Source organism: Phyllostomus hastatus, unplaced genomic scaffold (assembly GCF_019186645.2).
Source record: "Phyllostomus hastatus isolate PE091 unplaced genomic scaffold, TTU_PhHast_1.1 phas_contig_86, whole genome shotgun sequence".
Taxonomy (NCBI): Eukaryota; Metazoa; Chordata; class Mammalia; order Chiroptera; family Phyllostomidae; genus Phyllostomus; species Phyllostomus hastatus.
The window spans coordinates 42065584-42084992 of NW_025333977.1; the positions used below are offsets into that span (position 1 = coordinate 42065584).

The following is a 19409-nucleotide window of genomic DNA, read 5'->3' on the forward strand; positions in this document are numbered from 1 at the left end:
AACACTAATCTACTTTCTTTCTCTTTGGGTTTGTCAGTTCTGAACATTTTATGCAAATGGAGTCATACAGCATGTGGCTCTTTGTGTCTGGTTTCTTTGCATAATGTTTCAGGGTTCATCTGTGTTGCATATATCAGCACTTCATTCCTTTTTGTATTTGGATGATATTTCATATTATGGATATACCACATTGTTTATCTATTTGTCACTGGATGGACATTTGAGTTGTTTCCACATTTTGGCTATTGTAGAATAATGCTGCTATAAATATTTGCATATAGACTTTTGTGTGGACATACATTTTTAATTCTTTTATATATACCTAGGAGTGGTGTTGCTGAGTCATGTGGTAACTATTTAACTTGTTTAGAAACTGCCAAACTATTTTCCAAAGTAGCCGTACCGTGATGTAGTCCTATTAGCAATGTATAAGGTTCCAGTTTTTCCATAATTCATCAATACTTGTTAAAGTTGTTCGTTTTAAAAATTTATTATCATCATCTTAGTGGGTGTGAAGTTGTACCTATTTGTCGTTTTGATTTACACTTCCCTAATGTTGTTGAACATTTCTGATGTATGTATCATCCATTCGTAGTCTTCTGTGGAAGTAAATGTCTTTTCAGATTCTTGGTGCATTTTTTAATTTGCTTATTTATTTTTTGTTGGGTTGTAAGAATATTTTACACCTTCCGGAGTCAAGTTTCTTAACAGCTCTCTGATTTGCAGATGTTTTCTCCCATTCTGTGGGTTATCCTTTGCACTTCTTTATAGTGTCCTTTGAGCCACTAAAGGTTAACTTTGATGTTCAGTTTATCAGTATTTTTTTCTTGTCACTTATGCTTTTGATATCATGTCTAAGAGATTGTTGCCTAATTTAAGGTCATGAAGGTTAACTTATGTGCTTTTCTCTTAAGATTTTATTGGTTTTAGCTTCTACATTTAACTCTGAACCATTTGAGTGAATTTTTTTTTATACAGGGGTGGGCAAAAGTAGGTGTACGGTTGTGAGTATGTGAAACACTTTTTATTATTATTTATTAGTTATTGTATGATTTATTTGTATTACAACTGTAAATCTACTTTAGTCCACTGCATATGGTGTGAAGTAAAGTTCCAACTTCATTCTTTTTTGCATGTGGGTATTCAGTTGTCCTAGTACTATTTGTTAAAAAGACTTTTCTGCTCTTTTGAGTTACTTTGGCACTTTTAAGAAGTTATTCCAAAAGCAGTTTTCAAAGTAATTTTGTAAAAGAAATTCCAAAGATGTTATTGATTGCTTCAGTAATCCTTCCAAGGATATTGTTTTGAGCGGTGCTCTTTTTTGGTAGTTCATGACAGTTACTTTACATGGCAATTCAGTCACTTTGTAAGTTCATTAATTTTGCCCCCTGTTTCCTCCAACAGTAATATTCAGGCCTAGGTATCGCAGGCTTTGGGGGGCGGAGGGGCGTGATGTTAGGCTCCTTTTAAAACTGCTGGTTATTATTTTGTTTGTTTTTAAAATTGTTAAAATCTTAGTTTGAGAGAACAGGAAGGGAAACTGATAACAGAAGCATTCATTCTTTCTAATTTACATAATTAGAACATAATTGGCACTAAAATAAAAATTATTTAAAATGATTATTGAACCATTAGTTTTGTTTACCCTTCCTTTGTTTGAAGTATAACTTGTCATATCCTTCATAGCCACTGAAGAAAGGGGAGAAAGAAAAGAAAAAAAGCAATTTGGAACTCTTCAAAGAAGAATTGAAACAGTAAGTTTTCTAGTGCTGAGAATCAGAGGTAAACTGGGCTGATATTTACAGATGGCAGGTATGAAGAATGGACCATCCCAGTTAGTTACTACTAACTGGCTTACCATTTAGTGTTTTTTTAGATACTATAGGGGTATTTTGTGGGGTATGTTTGAAAATATGTTAGCATTTCATCCAGCATCTAGTTTGCTTGTGTTATGTGGATGCAATTGAATTGATTAACAGCCGGAGTCCTGTTTGCAGTGGAAACAATATAGTTACTGAAGTGTAGGGGTGAGGAATGGTCGAACTTAGCCAAGAAAAACCGATTCTTGGTGTCAGCGTTGAATTTCTTCCTCACTTTAAAAGTGGGCTTTGTATTTCATTGATTGTATGATATATTAGAAATTTTCTCTTAATTCTGTTATAGCTGAGGGTCTCTAATCTTTAATATGAAGATGATACCTGGATAGATTCTATTTTTATTAAATGTGAACAAATAAATTTTGGCTCATTATTAGTGATTGTAAATATTTTCAACAGAATTCAAGAAGAGCGCGATGAGAGACATAAAACAAAAGGCAGGTTAAGTCGATTTGAGCCGCCTCAGTCAGATTCTGATGGTCAGCGGCGTTCCAGTAAGTGACATTTGTTTTAGTGTTTACATTTGTGATTAGCTATTCTGAAAACTAAGAATTGTTTTCTTTCTTTTAAAGTGGATGCGCCTTCAAGAAGAAATAGATCATCTGGTGGTAATACAGTTTTTTGCTTTTTTAATTAATAGAAATTATCTAGACATTGTATTTTTCAGGTTATAATTTTTTTTCCTCTTTGCTTTAGTTCTTGATGACTATGCGCCTGGGTCACATGATGTGGGAGATCCAAGCACTACTAATTTATACCTTGGAAACATTAATCCACAGGTAATAATAGAAAACTGAGATGAATGTTGACTTACATGCTTTTATACTTTTTGAAGAACATTGTTTTGTCAATAAAATCAATAAAGTTAAGAATCTGAAGTGAGCAAGTTTCATGGAACTAGAGTCTCAAGTTTTTTGCTGGTATGGACTGAATTGTCTTGTAACACTTCTTAAAGGTTTGTCTCCTCTTTCTGTAACTGCACTATACTTTGAATTAGAACAGTTTTACTAGGTGCTGCTTTTATTATCTGTCACATGAGGCTATGGTCAATGGTGGACGGTATCTTTTGAGACTACCTCCTGCTGATGCATAGCTTGCTTCCTTATGGGTTTCCTTCACCTTCCCCCTCCTCCCACCCCATAATAGCAAACTAATATTTGTACTTTCTGACTTTCATATTCTTAAAATTCTGTTCCCCATGTCAGTGTTAATTGTGTTACAGGGAATGTAGTGGTGGTTATATGTAGAGTACTCTTTTAAATATTTTTTTAATTTTTAAAAAATTTTTATTATTGATTTTAGAGGGGGGAAGGGAAAGAGAAACATTGATTTGTTCTTCCACTTGTTTATGTATTCACTGGTTGCTTTTTGTATGTGCCATGACCAGAGATCAGACCTGCAACCTTGGCGTATCGGGAGGATGTGCTAACCAGCTGAGCTACTCGGCCAAGGCTCATAATGTACTCTTTTTAAAAAGTGTGTGTATTTTTGGCCTTATTGTATATTTAGTGTTTTCTCTTTTCTTGATTACATTGGTAGCTGAGTGCTGGAAAAAGAAAAGGTGATTAGATCCTGTTTTTTCTTTTAACTTCCAACAAACACTTCCTTCTTAACTTAAATGTGGTCATTACTGCTGCCTGAAAAAACATTGCTAAATGCCTAAACAGACTTATTTGAGATGCAGGGTCTCCAAAGGGGGATGAGGGGAAGTAAAGGTGTGCTTTTGATTTTTCTAGCCACCCAGCCCCATCACCCTGTTTACTAGTTTATATAAACTAGTGTTTCTTGTATGAAAAGATTTGTGAATGCCCCATTGGGGCAGGATTTGATTTATGCAGAGGGCCTAGTACTTGAATGGGGAAATGTGGCATTAATATGTCTCTTCATTTTGCAGAAACTACTTTGCTTTTTGTTGCATCGAATTCTTTTCTCTCTTTTTTTTTTACATACACAAACTTACGACTTTTAATAGATGAATGAAGAAATGCTGTGCCAAGAATTTGGGAGATTTGGACCATTAGCCAGTGTGAAAATTATGTGGCCTCGGACTGATGAAGAAAGAGCGAGAGAGAGAAATTGTGGTTTTGTGGCCTTTATGAATAGAAGAGATGCTGAAAGAGCTTTAAAAAACTTAAATGGTAAGAAAGTTATTTGTTTATAGAATTCAGACACTTTTTTTGTGTGTTCTGGAAAGTATTTATAAAATCAGAGGAAAAAAAGTACCAGAAATGGAAAGGTTAAAAATTAATTAAACTGCAGAAATCTTGTATTTTCTTTAGTGAGTTACTACCAAGGTAACCATTCTTTTCTTTCTTGCAGGAAAGATGATTATGTCTTTTGAAATGAAGTTAGGTTGGGGTAAAGCTGTGCCTATTCCTCCACACCCAATATACATTCCGCCTTCTATGATGGAACATACGCTTCCCCCACCTCCATCAGGACTGCCTTTTAATGCGCAGCCTAGAGAGCGGTTAAAAAATCCCAATGCTCCCATGTTACCGCCACCTAAAAACAAGGAGGATTTTGAGAAGGTAATTTTAAAAATGTACATAGGGCCGCATATATTTGTAAATACTAAATCTGTGGTAGTGTTTCTTTTCAACAATTTTATAGAAAATGTGTAATTCTGTTTGGCAACTCTTATAAGTAGATGTGTTCCCTGCCTTAGCCCATGGATACCCTGTTTGAAATACTAGGTCTTATTATTGTGGCTGCCATTCCTTTTTGACCACTTATTAAGTTCTCCTCCCTTCCCCATTTATCCACTGTTGTATCCTGGTTTGCTTAAGTATAGTTATCTAAATTTACTTTGTTCTGAGAAAGTGATGATTTTGTACTTAGTTAAGTGACTTTTCAGTTAGAAAGACCTCCTAAATAGTTAAACTGTTTGGATGACAGCTAGCTAACTTAGTTCTCAAGATCTGAGGTATTAGAATATTTGAGAGCAAATGTGGTTTTTAAAAAACATTAACTCTAGAAAAAGCAAAGGGTGAGTATTTTCTTTTTATTAAACATAAAACCAACTTAATTTCAAGTTATAAAGAATTTGTTGGTTGCATTATGAATTAATTAATTACACAAAATGTCAGGGCTGGTTTTAAAGGCTTGGGAACAAAGTAGCAAACTGTATTATGGTCAGAAGCAAACAGTTAATTATTTCACAAATTAAAATCTTTATCTGATAATTCTCAGTGTAGTACCTATTGCAGTGCATTGATGTGCATTCTGGCAGGAATGTTCTGATTCTTTGCATTTGGTGAACATTTATTGTTCACTGGACACATACATTTTGCTTTTATGTAATTGCTTAGTGTATAATTACTTCAAAAGCAGTGATTGCCTGCAAAACTTGTGATTAGATGTGTAGTATTTTCAATGCATATGTATATTTTTGCTTGTTACTTGTTAACAATACTCACATATTCTATGTTTATTATCTGATGTGACTTCATATACAGACTCTGTCGCAAGCCATAGTCAAAGTGGTTATCCCAACAGAAAGGTACATGTTTTTCTTTATTATTACTGATCTAAATATAGACAATATCCCCTTCTGAATTAAAAAAAAAAAATGGTGTTGAGGAAAAGGTGATATCTTGACTGAGCAATGGTTTCTTCCCAGTACTTTTTTGGGGGATATTTGAAATTTAACTAACTTTAGTATACTGTGCAATTTTATGTCATTATCTGTTTTGTTTTTATTGTCACCGTTGTAGGGAACTTTATAGCTTTAGTAGTTAGAATGTGTTTAATAGATTTAATCTGGTGGTGTTAGTCTTAATCATATTAGATTATTGTGATGGCGAAATAGGGGTTTTAAATGTATCTTAAATTTTAGATAATGTTATAGTTTGACCCAATCAGTTATTTTTTTCTTTGTTTCTGAATTGTCTGTGTGTAATATGCAATCTTAGTCTAGTTTCCTTATGGAAGGCATAGCTTTACTTTTTTCTGATTGATTAAGGAATTCCTGTTTTCATGAACACTGAACATACTAGAAACTTTTAAAAATGATAACAAAGGTGTTTGGAAATCTTTTATTTTCCTTTTTTTCCCAACATGATGTTGAAGCAGAAGAATTCATGCTGTAGGTATGCTCTTGCTCAGTCAAGCTAAGCCTTTTCCCAAACACAGGAACACAACACTGGTTGAATAATAAATGAACACAAAAGAATACCAAATTCTCTTTGACATTGGCCTTGGTGAGCAACACCAGCTGAACTGTCTGCGGCAGCGGGGGACCAGGAAAACATCATGGGATGGATTGGGAAAGTATACAGTTTTTGACCAGACATTGGTACGATCAACTCCAATAAATGTGGTTTTATTATAACTGAGAAACAATTTTTTTGTTGTTGTTGCCCAGAATAAGATAATTACCATTTTAAAATAAAATAGAGCACTTAAAATGTCACCTTTTTGTACTACACTGTTTCATCCTGGTAGAAAAGTCACCCTTTTTAAAATGAGAAACACACAATCCTTAAGGAAAAAGAGTGTGATAACATTTATTTAATAATGTTGAGTTCAAGTTAGGAACAACTAATTGTCAGATTCTGATTTTAAATAATTGTATGCAACATTTTAAAACTTCTTTTAAACTCTAAATTTTCTAAAAATAGATTTTATAGTTACAAGCCTGTTTAAAACTCTAGTGGGTTTTTTTCTTCTACTGATAAATCATTCACAGGAAAATATTTTGTAGCATTCAGAAAGCATATATCAAGTAGTACCTTTACATGTGGCTCAGCTTCTTTCTGAACTAAATGTTGAGTACATTTTGCTAAAAAGTCTTGATTCACCATTAGAATGATTTCTTTAAAACTTGCTAAACCATTTTTTGTCTATCTTTAATACCTAAATCAAATTGCTTTTGACTTAATTCATACAAGTTTCTGAATGTATAGCAGTTATCCACCTAGAAATTGATTTTTATATATTATGATACATACAATTTCCTTCACTTTAATTTGACACATACCAGTGGGAGTTTTGCAACTGAATCATAACTTCACACTATGTCCCTTCCTTCAAAATTACATCATTAACTACGGATCTGAGAATACGTTCATTCTCATTTGGATAATTCATTCTCATTTGGATATCAAGAACTACAGATCTGCAGAGCAATTAATTCTGTAAAAGAAAAATAGTTGTTAGATTTAAAATTAATGTTTTTTAGCTTTCTGTTTTAACAATTTGAAGTTGAATCAGTAGTTTTTAAATGTGTAGTTTCCCCTTTGTAAAGATTTAAACCTTCATAGAATTTTTTTGACCTCTTTAGGACCCTTTAGGTAGTCAAAAATTCATTTTTTTCACTATGTAGAGATTTTAGTGTCCACTTAAGTAGGTTTGTTTGAAAACTGTGAGAAAATAATTATAATCACCATGAGATAAACTATTTTACTGTTCATGTACTCTGAAGCAGGCATTCTAGAGCCAAAAAAACTGTCTTATTCTATAATTATATATTTATTTATATTCTAGCAGTTACATAAACTTAATTTCTTGATTTGAGCTGAGAATGCCAAAGGTGTAATTTAGTGTGTGCCTTGTATAAGAGCCAATATCCTTTTGCTTTTCCCAATTATTATTTGCCAGCTCTATGCTGGGGAATTGGTGAAATGAAAAATTAATAACAGCTTACAATAAGTTGAGTCATTTTGCCTAACATAATCCATGACTAAAATTCTATTTGGAGTCTAATAAGGTATAATGTGGTTTTAGGACTCAGCTTCAGATTTTAAAAATAAAGACTTTCTATGAGCCTAACCCATAAAATACATGTATTAAAAAGTTACTTGTTTATTTTTGGCTTAAATACTGAAAAGTAATTGTTATGAAAAATGTGAAGGGCATCCCCCCCATGGCCCTTATTTTGGAATATTTTAGAAAGAGGACTCCATTTAAGGCTGTGGCAGTATAATTACTTCATTGATTCATAATAGACAGGCAAAATTATACATGTCATGAATTGTGTGAACTAGTTGGAAGTGTGGTCCAAAGGGATGTTGCCTCATTAAAGGTCAGATTTAATGAAAACTCCATCTGCTATATGTGTACCAGAAAAATCACAGGAGTTAGATGGATTTTTTATTAGGTCAGGCCTTGTATTTGTTAAATGGCTTTATATTTTTATAAATGATAGTGATGTGCATAAAATTTGAATACCACCACAAAGGTGCTTGGTTTAGTAATATTTTCTTTTAAAACTGAGCTAGTGTATAAGATTTTAGATGGCTATGATAACACGTAAGCTCTAAGTTACTGATACTGCGAATTTGCAGCTTTCTAATTAGTTGGGATTCATAATTTAATGTTTTGCATTTGGAAATTGAAATTAAGTGGCATTTAGAAAATTAAATCTTAATTACTATGAAGCTGTGTTGTGGTTTCCTACCCTCCCTTTACCTTTCCTTCCCCTCCCACTCCCTGTCCCCACTGTCCCACTCCCTCTTTAATGCACAAGTCTCCAGGGTACTTTTTGGTATAAAATTCTCTATTAGTCAGCAGAATAATTTTTTTCTGCACAATATAGTAACTTAGTCAAGTGTAGTTTTATATAGTGGTAGGTCTGAATCCATTTTCTTTAACTTTGTTGTTGTTGTAGGAATTTGCTCGCCCTGATACATCGAATGATAGAGTTTGTTGTACGTGAAGGGCCAATGTTCGAAGCTATGATTATGAACAGAGAAATCAACAATCCCATGTTCAGGTGTGCATTTTCTTTTTAATGTGATAAAATACCCATATAAAATTTACCATTTTTATCTGTCCAGTTCAGTGGCGTTATGTATTTCACGTTGTTGTGTAACCATCACCACTGTCTATCTCCAGAACTTTTCTCATCTTCCACAACTGACACCTTGTGCCGCTTAACCAACAGCTCCCCATTCTCTTGGTCCCCGGGTCCTGTCAGTCACCATTCTGCCATGTGTCTTTGAATTTGGTCACTCTGGATACCTCATCTAAGTGGGATTATATAGTATTTGTGCTTTTGTGACTGATTTATTTCACTTAGCGTAATGTCTTTAAGGGTCATCCATGTTGTAGCATTTGTCAAATTTCATTACTTTTAAGTTTGAAATATATTCCATAGCATGTATGGGCCATGTTTCATTTATCATCAGGCATTTTAAAAATACTTTTTGCTTCATTTTGGAATTACAAATATTTCCAAGAGTAAAGTTCTGAAACTTTCAGGTTATTTTGCAATGGAGTGAGAAGGCAGTTTTAATTAATTGGACTAGAATGATCTTCGATTGAGTTAATTAAATAGCATTGTTTTAAGCATTCTGTAGGAGGAAAAAACATTTTATTCTTCCTTTTCAATGAAAGAATCTCTTAAGTGAGATACAGTAGAAGAAGAAAGATTTATAGGAAATTGCTTATCTTCTGAATAGAAATGCTACCTAAGACATTCAGTTAACACTTTCTTAAGTAGTTTAAAAGCCTCTCTTTGAAATTATATCTTGGGAAAGTATCTTCATTGTCAGACACAGTATCTGACACATGACTGTTCAATAAAATTGTGAGACTTGGCAAGATACATGCATGCCTATCTTAGTCATGAAGGCAGTCAGTCTGAGGCTGGGGTGAGGAAGGGCACAGATGGCACATGGCATAAGTAAGAATTTCTCTTCAGCAGTCTTTGCTTTGGTTTTATTTATTTGGTTTTGTCTCAATAGGCAAATAATGTTTCTCATCTGTTTATATTTACTTGAATACAGTTCTTTGTTAAAGAATATGATGTTTAATTTGTTTTATTTTAGATTCTTGTTTGAAAACCAGACACCAGCCCATGTTTACTATAGGTGGAAGCTTTACTCTATTCTGCAGGCAAGTAGAATCAATTACTTTGTTAATTTTGTTTGACTGAGATACTGGAGCTTTCTGATAACATTCTGGGTATTTGTTAGGGAGATTCTCCAACTAAGTGGCGGACGGAAGACTTTCGTATGTTCAAAAATGGATCTTTTTGGAGGCCACCACCATTAAATCCATACCTGCATGGGATGTCAGAAGAGCAAGAAACAGAAGCTTTTGTAGAGGAGCCTAGTAAAAAGGGAGCACTTAAGGAAGAGTAAGATTGTTTTTCTTTCTGTTACATATTCGGAATAGTTGCTTTAATGGTTGCTTTAATTAATGGTCTTACTAAGATGTTAACCTTAATTAAACTTTTTTAACATGTGTTTAAAATGGTAGCATCTCATCATATATTTCATAATTTTAAACCTCTTAGCAAGTATAAATGTGTGCTCTATGGACCTTGACCTCTTCCTACTGACAAAATTAGTGATGATCTTTTTAAGCAGTGATTCTCTGGCAATGGAATACTTCAGATTCTTACAGAAATTATCTCGAGAGTCTTAGAGTTTTTGCCTCTGAATGCAACCTAAAGAGGAAAATTTACTCTATGACCTAGTGTGGTCAGATGGTTGACTGTTTAAAGCCTTTTTACAGAGTTTGCAGGGTGGGGGCTACCCTGGATGCATAAGTTATTATTAGTGCTCAGTCAGTTCTGGGCCAGTGCAGTTACCCTTGCTCAATAGGCAGAAACATCTTTTTCCAAATGGTTGCTGAAGATGGCAGAGAGGCAGGTCTTGGCGTTTGATGGCCAAGGCCACCTCCTGTGTGTCTAGTTGCCATTGTGGCCAGGCAGGTACTACTGGGCAAGATGTTGGTGGTTGTGTGTTGTGAGGGCGTCAGCATTTCTGGCAGTTCGTGTAGAAACAAGTGTAAGTACTTGGCCATTCTTTGCAAATGGATGAACATCAACCCACCCCGAAATGCTACCACTTCCCAGCCGCTAGTAGCATGTTTTCACAGATTGTAAGGCACGCCAAGTGAGGCCAGGCTACTCTGGCCTCCTCAAGGCGTTTGATAGGATCCCTCCACCCTGTGACATGAAAAGTGAATGGTGGTTCCTGCGGCCCTCAAGGTTGGGCATCTGAAGCATACATGGAAGTTTGCCTACCTAGGACCCTGGCTCATGAGCTTGGCTGAAAGTACCAGGTAGTCACAGCCATTCTGGAGGAGAAAGAGGAAGGAGAAGGCCCAGGTCCAGGAAAATTATTCTTCCTCATATAAGTTCTTCAAAAAATGAAACATATTTGGGGGACTTATTACAAATCAGATTTAATGCAATTTAATCATCAGAATTGTTTCACTGTTTGGTTTTTATTTTTTATTTTTTTAAAGATTTTATTTATTTTTAGAGAGAGGAGAAGGAAGGGAGAAAGAGAGGAGGGAAACGATGTGTGGTTGCCTCTCACGTCCCCCCTATCTGGGACCCAGCCCGTAACCCAGGCATGTTCCCTGACTGGGAATCGAACCTGCAGCCCTTTGGTTCACAGGCAGGGACTCAGTTCACTGAACCAGACCAGCTGGGTACTGTTTGGGTTATAAAGAAAGTTAGTTTATGAGTAGAAACTATACTGATATTTGAAATTTATATTTAAAAATGTTTATAATTTTACAAAATTTGTATTTAGACAGAGGGACAAATTAGAAGAAATCCTGCGGGGGTTAACTCCAAGAAAGAATGATATTGGAGATGCGATGGTTTTTTGTCTAAATAATGCTGAAGCTGCTGAAGAAATAGTGGATTGTATTACTGAGTCATTGTCTATCTTAAAGACACCCCTTCCCAAAAAGGTATGGGAATGATTTTTCTTTATGGGACATTTAATTAAGTAAAAGGGAGATAATAGTTGACTTTTTGAATTGAGATTGGTTTCCTTTTTACATGAAGAACTTGACTGAAGAGATCTTTCCTATGCAGTCTTGTTAATTGACACACAAGTTATCAACAGGTTGAAATGTAAATTATTTACAAATTTTATCCCTGCAAAATCATGATTGTGGTGATGTTGAATTTCTTAACTATTCTAATTAGTCTTGATTACTAAATTATAAATAATCATTAGCCATATGACACTGATTCCAAAAAATTCAGTATGAAAACTTTTTTCTAGATAAATTGTTTGCTCATGGATTTCATTTTTAATAAGTTTTATGTTATCTTTTGGTGTTCTAGATTGCTAGATTATATTTGGTTTCTGATGTTTTGTACAACTCTTCAGCAAAAGTTGCCAATGCTTCATATTATAGAAAATTGTAAGTATAATATTATAAAGTGATATTCCTGAAATTATTTAAGGGTAAGGAGTTCAGAAGAGAGGATTGTTTTGTTGACACTCCAACAATAAGAAATAATTTAAATTTCTTTGCAGGCATAGGACTTCTAAAAAAATTGGATTGCATTCATTGAGTAAAACCAATTTAAAATAGTAGTAACTCTGTTTTTATTGAATATCTAGAAACTCGTATAATAAATAAGCTGAAACAATATAAATAATAGCAAACAAAGGAAGAGACAAAAGACAAAGCATTAACTATAGAATATGTGTTCTCTTCTGTTTTGTTGAAGTTCATTGCTAATGATTCCCTAGAAGACAATCAGAAATTATGTTGCTCTACTGTAATTAACATATAACTCTTACGTAGTTTCCCAGAGTTCCTTTTTGGTGTTTAATTTATGAATTAAGGGCATTTTTCTCTAGCAGTTGACTAGAAAAAGAAATTTGGAGGTGTGAATTCTAATCTTAGCTCTGCTATTAGTTTTTTTGCCTTGAAAAAGTCACTTAACTTTTTTGTTTCCTTTATAAAACAAAAAGAGATCAGATTAAATGGCTAAAAGTGTTCTAGATGTAAAATTTTTTCCTAATCCAGGGAACTGCTACTTAAGACTCTTGGGGATTTCATAGGAGAAAAATTCAGAATTATAGGAGTTAAAGCAGTTCAAATACAGTTTTAGAATTGTTTATTTCTTGATTTTTTAAAAAAAGATTACTTAATTTACTTGTAAGTTTGTGTTTTTTTTTGTTTTGTTTTTTTTTTTTTTGTTAAGTGCAGGAGGGGTTTGACTAGCATGCCAAAGTAGATCGAGATTTTTGAACAAATTCTATTGTAAAGAATATATTATTTCAATTTCAGTTTTGAAACAAAGTTATGTCAGATATTTTCAGACCTCAATGCTACCTATCGTACAATTCAAGGCCATTTACAGTCTGAAAATTTTAAGGTATGTTTACTGTTTTCATTATTTTGCCTTAGTGTTGTATATAGGGGTGAGGACTGGGAAGCACCTTGGAGGGCTAGGAAAGTACATACGACAAGTACAAAATACAACTTACATGTTCCAGAAATTATTTTAAAATTTACTGCAGTGTTACTTTCATTACCAAAAAATATCTGAAATTTTAAAATATATGATCTAGTGTTATTTTGCTGAGTGTTTGTTTTAGTTTTAAGTATTTTATTTAAATAGAATATTAGTCTTCTCTTTTCTCAAAACACATTCAGAAGATCACTTGTTTCATAATGGCGTACAATAATGAACCACGTAATGGTGCCGGTAGTTCTATAAGATTATAATGGAGCTGGAAAACTCGTAGCCTAGTGACATTGTAGCCATCATAATGTCGTAGCGCAGTGCATTTTCACATGTTTATAATGATGCTGGTGTAAACCAACCTACTTTGCTGTCAGTCATATAAAAATACAGTCCATACATACAATTATGTATAATCCATGGTACTTGATAATAAGAAACAACTGTGTTACTGGTGTATGTATTTACTGTACTTTTACTATTATTTTAAAGTATACTCTTTATTTAAAAATATTTGCTGTAAAATAGTATGTTGTATTATCTGGCAGCAGCCTCATAATGAATGTCATTTTCTCTTGTGCTTGATTTAATCTCATGTTTTGTGCAGTATCATGCTACATAGGCTTGTAGCCCAGGAGCAGTAGGCTGTACCATAGAGCCGAGGTGTGTAGTAGCTGTACCATCTAGGCGTGTGTGTACACTGTATGATGTTTGCATGGTGATGGAATGGCCAAACGATGTGTTCCTCAGGGTGTATCCCTGTTGTTAGGCAGTCCATGACTTGTATAATTTGGATTAGGAACGAACATTTCAGTTATTCATGTTTACAAAGTATATGCATAATTGTTTTTTATAACCTTAAGCTGCAAACCAATGTTAAGAAAATCCAAACAGAAAACCTTATAATTGAGTAAATAGATATACTTTCATAGTAAGAAGATTTTTATAAGGAAATTGTTTAGCTTGTGAAGATGCCCAATGATCCCATCATTTAGGGGATTCAAACAAACAACTCCACTTAAAAATGTGTTGACTTTAAATGTTGACCATAAGTAGAGTTTATATAAAGAGGCTTAGGGATGGGACAGAAAAAAAGTCTTAGAATTAGGAAGTCCTTCATTGGATCATAAAGAAATTTGGGTCAAAACTTGCCTGCTTTGCTATCCAGCTTTTACAAGTTTCTAAGATAGGGTGTCCGAGAACGTGGCCTTATGCGTACCACTAGTATATATGAGACATTGGTCTTAGGTGATCAAGGGCAAATAGAACTGCTTCTTTTTCATTATATTTATTTTGAGTTTTTTAAATTAAAATGTGGCATTGATTTGTTAAAAACATGGCGATGATAGTTTTTTCTTTAAATTTTAAAAATGTTGGTTTAAAGAAAAATTTAGCAAAGTGTGATGTTAATTTTCATGTGATAAAATTTGAGATATATTGTCCTAAATAATAATTCATTGTCTTTTTCCTATTTATATAGCAACGGGTAATGACATGCTTTAGAGCATGGGAAGACTGGGCAATTTATCCAGAACCATTTTTGATCAAACTACAAAATATTTTCTTAGGACTTGTAAATATTATTGAAGAAAAGGAAACAGAGGTAGGCACTCAGTGTATTTGTCTGATTATTTTTATTTATTGATTTGAGAGAGAGGAGAGGAAGGGGGTTAGAGAGAAAAAGATAGATTTGTTGTTCCACTTTTCTGTATTCATTGGTTGATTCTTTTATATGCTCTGACCGGGGATCGAACCTTCAACCTTGGCATTACCAGGACAGTGTTCTAACCAGCCTGGTTAGTGTCTTGTCTGACTATTTAAAAACTTATTTCCGGGGATGTTGTGGAGGTGTGATATGTTAGAAATGTAGCATTTCTTTGTGAAAATATTTACTCTTCACCACTAAATAGTGGATTTTGTTAATGGAATTCTAAGAACCCAGGAGTTGAGATTACGTGTAACAGGAATTCTCTGTTTTGTGTCCTTATGTGAAAATTGGTGACTGGTTTTTATTTGATGACATGAAAAGACTTATAATATTTTAGTAGAAAAAAGTAATAGAGCAATATATATAGCATGATTTCACTTTGTTAGACTAAAGATAGCTATATAATAAATATGTACATGAAAAGATGTACCACAATGATAGTGGATTCTATTCATCACTATTCTGTGCTTTTTACCTCCTCAGTAGTTCTTGAATCCTTCATCTTTATTTCTATAATTCTAATCCAGCCATCATATTTCCCCTTTCATACTTACAAGATCTTCCTAATTGGCCTCCCTGCTGCTCCAACCACATGGTCCTTGTTTCAGTTTCTTAAATGTACAGGTGTCCTCCTACCATAGACCTTTGTACATGTTTCCCCCTCTTTTAGAACATCTTTTCTGTACCTGAGATCTTCAGACCTGAATTTAAGCATAACTTCATAGATTCTTTTCTAACCTCTGTAGGTGAAACCTACTTCTTGTATATGCCTATTTACTACTCTTAATACTCCTAATAGTATGATATCCTGTGATATCAGTAGTATCCTCTTTGTTATAGCAGTCAAGCTAGTTGCAGTCATATGTGAACTGTTGTGATTATCTGTTTGCTTGGTTCCCCTCTCCTCCCAAATTCTAAGGTCTATGACAGAAGGGACCAAGGGACCAAGTGTGTTTTTTACTCATTGTTGTATCCGCAGAGCCTCACATGGTGTGTGGCATCAGTAAGCCCTTGGTAAATATTTGATAAATAATGCACAAATGACTGCTGCTTCTTTGTCAGACTGGATGATAAAATATGTTATGTCCTCATTGGACCTGGGCATGTGGGTATCCAGTTGGTTGGTTTGTACTGGATTGCACATTAATCTTCAGCAATATGACTTCAGCAAGTTAAAGAAAATGTTACAATACTATAGTATGCGTGTTTCCACAGGATGTGCCAGATGACCTTGATGGTGCCCCTATAGAGGAAGAGCTTGATGGTGCACCTTTAGAAGATGTAGATGGAATTCCTATTGATGCTGCTCCCATTGATGATCTTGATGGAGTCCCTATAAAGAATTTTGATGATGATCTTGATGGAGTACCTTGTAAGTTCAGATTTCAGACTGATTAAATCTAGCTAATAAGTTTGATTCCAGAACTTTGATTTCTAACAAGATGATATGGAAAAAGGTTATAATTTCTGTTTAAGGTGTCAGACATTAACTTTTTTCTGTTTTTTATTTCTGCCTTTTCAGAATTCATATAGCCAGTAATACAGTGAACTGTATAAGAAAGAAAAAGGTTTCCTTGTCACATTTCTTTGGACAGTTAGCCTTTTATACGAACAAATTTTTCCTTTTGTCAGGAAACTATAAGTAGAATTTTGTGCTCATTGTTTTTATAATCTCAGGTGCCTGGTTTGATCAGTTCTGTTTTTATTATTAGTCTTTCTAACTTAATAGGTTCAGTTTTCCTAGCTGCCTAAAATCAGTTACACATAATTGTCATTACATTTGAATTATGTTGATACTGAACAGTTTCTGAAATCCATGGTTTAAGCAGTAACTAAGTAAAGGTATTAAATATTGTTTTACTTTCTTCTCCATTTGCTTGAAATAATGATAACCTATGTGTTCTGAGTTGAGTTGATTTATATACTTTTTAAAAATTGGATTTCAGATGCAGAAAATTAGATTAGTCATAATACTTGTTTTTGGAACTCGAGGTATTGGTTCATGTGTGGCCTTATTTTACTTTTAGTATAGTGTACTTAATAGTATAGTGTGGCACTTTTCAGCCTTTTCATTTCATGGTGCACCCAAACCAATTACTAAAATTCTGGGGAACACCAAAGACAAAAAAAAATAGTATTATTTTGATTCATTCACACTGGACAGCTACTGTTCGTTGGCTGTTGTCATTTTTTTAATTTTGCAGTCTAAGGGAAACGAGGTCAGTACCCCTGACTAAATAGTCAGGTATTATTGCATGTTTTAAAAATTCTTGGGGCACACCAGTTGAAAATTGCTGTTACAGTAAATACAGACTCTTTTAAGTCATCCCCTACAAGTTAGGGTTAATGGCTTATCTTTCCTCAATAGTGGATGCGACTGAAGACTCAAAGAAGAATGAACCTATATTTAAAGTTGCCCCTTCAAAATGGGAAGCTGTAGATGAATCTGAATTGGAAGCACAGGGTGAGTAAAATCAATGCTGAGCTTTGGAAAACTCAGTACTTGGGTATGTTTGTATGTGTTTTCCTTTTGTGTTTTACAAAGTTTCAACCTTAAGACCCAGTGTTACCATATTTTATGTCTAGTGGCTAAATTTTCATTGTGGTTGTTATAATTTCCTTGGATCTTTTAGTTTTTATGCTTTGAGAGTAATTAGAGAAATCACTAAAAACCTTTCAGGTTAAGACATTTCAGTAGAAAATGTAGACAGGAGACTATTTGTAAATTTACTTAAAGGTCAGTTTCAGAGAAACTAAGCTTTGACCCTCCCATGGTGCTTATTCTAATCTGCCTTTCCTACTTGCTTGGACATGTATCCTAGTGCTCATAATCTGTAATTGTTAATATTTGTAGGTTCTAATGAAATAAATTTTAATCACTCAGCACAGAAATAAGAATAATGTTATTTGTCACTTCATGAATTTGAATAAAGTTAGTGTATGTGTGAGGAGGAAAGAAATAGATTTAGCAAAGAAATGGCCATTCAGAAAGAATAGATAAAGGTAGATAACCTCTGTAATATAAAATTTCAGTTCTAAAGCTGGGTTTCTACTATGCTTCTGCAGAAATGCTAGTTTACCTTATGGAATTACAGCTTTTTTCCCTTCTATTCAGCTGTAACAACTTCTAAATGGGAGTTATTTGACCAGCATGAAGAATCAGAAGAAGAAGAAAATCAAAAGTAAGAATCTAAGTTTTGAATATACTCAACTTCTTACTGCATATGTGTTCCCTTTTTCATTAAAAGGTACTTGAAATAATAGCAAAGAGGGAAACTTCACTGTTAAAAAAAACTTAAGAGGATCATTTTTAGTTCTCCATTGTTTTTCCAGTGAATAAAGAGCTTTAGATTTCTGGTTGTGCTACATCTGGTTACACTTTGCTTTTGAGTTGAGGTATTTACATTCTCACTTTGTAGTTGCTAAACACTCACCTGTATTTATTTTAAATCTTTGTTTTGACTTCAGAGAAAGTGATTATTAAAATGTGAATGGCAAGGTATGTTTCTTTTCTTTTGGATTGTACATTGCTGGAAAAACACATACTGCATTGTGATCATTCTTTTATTTAAATGTAAAAACCTCAAAAGAGCTAAGATTAAAAGGAAGAAATGTTTTCCTTTAATGTATTAAGAAATTATAATTTTGAATTTTGCTCTTTGGTAATCACCCAAAAATTGTTTTTTGCATTTAACACCAAATGTAATTAATAGGAATCTCTGCACCCAAATTCTCCTACAAGTTTATATTAGTAGTTCTTAGATAGTACTTGACACCTTTATAAATCATTGCAAAGGAAGTTCATATTTTTAAATAGGAAAAGAGATGGCATCAAGAGCACAAAGCAGCGGTTTCCCGTTTTTTTAAATCTTTGTCCTTTTATTGCTCTCAAATGGAAGAGTGAACAAAGGGACCTTTCTGTCCCAGCAGGATTTGGGCATAATATGGATTCAGTAGATGGGTATTAGTACCATTTAGATCAGTAAGGAAATATGATTGATCAGTATTTGTGGAAACACAGTTCGATATGATGAGGGAAAGTTAGCAGAAGTAATTTCCATAAACGTTGGTGTGATTAGAACAAATCAGCAACGGTTATGACAGAATATTTACAATGTGGTTTGCTGATGGAAATAGCTGTCTGAAGCTGTTTGTATTATAGGAATTGAGAACAGTTTAGTTTGCTGTAAAAAAAACAGTGGTTTTCTTAACCCTTTTTATATCTATAATCCCATTAATAAACATCTCACCATTGTCGAATCATTGCTTTAAGAACCAGTATGTGTACTCATAAAAAAAAGATTATTTAATTTAGGGGAAGGTAAGGGTGGAAAAGCTATTCTAGAGCTCAAATATTGTTCAATTGGTTTTGTTTCTAAAGATATTTTTCCCATAAATTTGATATTTGCGTTTATGTTTGGAATATAAATGCATTTTAGTGTTAAGAGTAGAATAATCATAGATTCATATAATCCAGCATGGATCACTAAAATATAATTTATATTTTGATTTTTCTAGGAGCTCTAAATTATAAAAGTAATTTTATGAAAGTACAAAGTGAAGAAAAAAGTTCTTCATGTACAACTTTCTGATCCTTGAAATTTTCCTGTGTCTCACTACTGCTCTCTAGTGGCTAAATCCAAAATGC

At 33.7% G+C, this 19409-nt stretch overlaps 1 protein-coding gene across 4 annotated transcripts in view; it reads left to right on the forward strand.

The window, feature by feature from the left end:
- Positions 1-19409, forward strand: part of LOC123826870 (U2 snRNP associated SURP domain containing) — a 45139-nt gene that overhangs the window by 15304 nt on the left and 10426 nt on the right. For 2 of the 4 annotated variants that reach the window (XM_045851112.1, XM_045851114.1), the window contains exons 7-23: positions 1687-1754; positions 2277-2371; positions 2450-2485; positions 2574-2656; positions 3850-4015; positions 4197-4408; positions 5336-5379; positions 8488-8592; positions 9650-9716; positions 9797-9960; positions 11372-11534; positions 11917-11996; positions 12876-12963; positions 14534-14656; positions 15977-16133; positions 17130-17225; positions 17877-17943. In XM_045851112.1, coding sequence (XP_045707068.1) covers positions 1687-1754; positions 2277-2371; positions 2450-2485; positions 2574-2656; positions 3850-4015; positions 4197-4408; positions 5336-5379; positions 8488-8592; positions 9650-9716; positions 9797-9960; positions 11372-11534; positions 11917-11996; positions 12876-12963; positions 14534-14656; positions 15977-16133; positions 17130-17225; positions 17877-17943 — 1814 coding nt within the window. Of the gene's footprint in view, positions 1-1686; positions 1755-2276; positions 2372-2449; positions 2486-2573; positions 2657-3849; positions 4016-4196; positions 4409-5335; positions 5380-8487; positions 8593-9649; positions 9717-9796; positions 9961-11371; positions 11535-11916; positions 11997-12875; positions 12964-14533; positions 14657-15976; positions 16134-17129; positions 17226-17876; positions 17944-19409 lie in introns of those variants that run through there. The other 2 variants (XM_045851113.1, XM_045851115.1) reach the window with 2 other exon arrangements.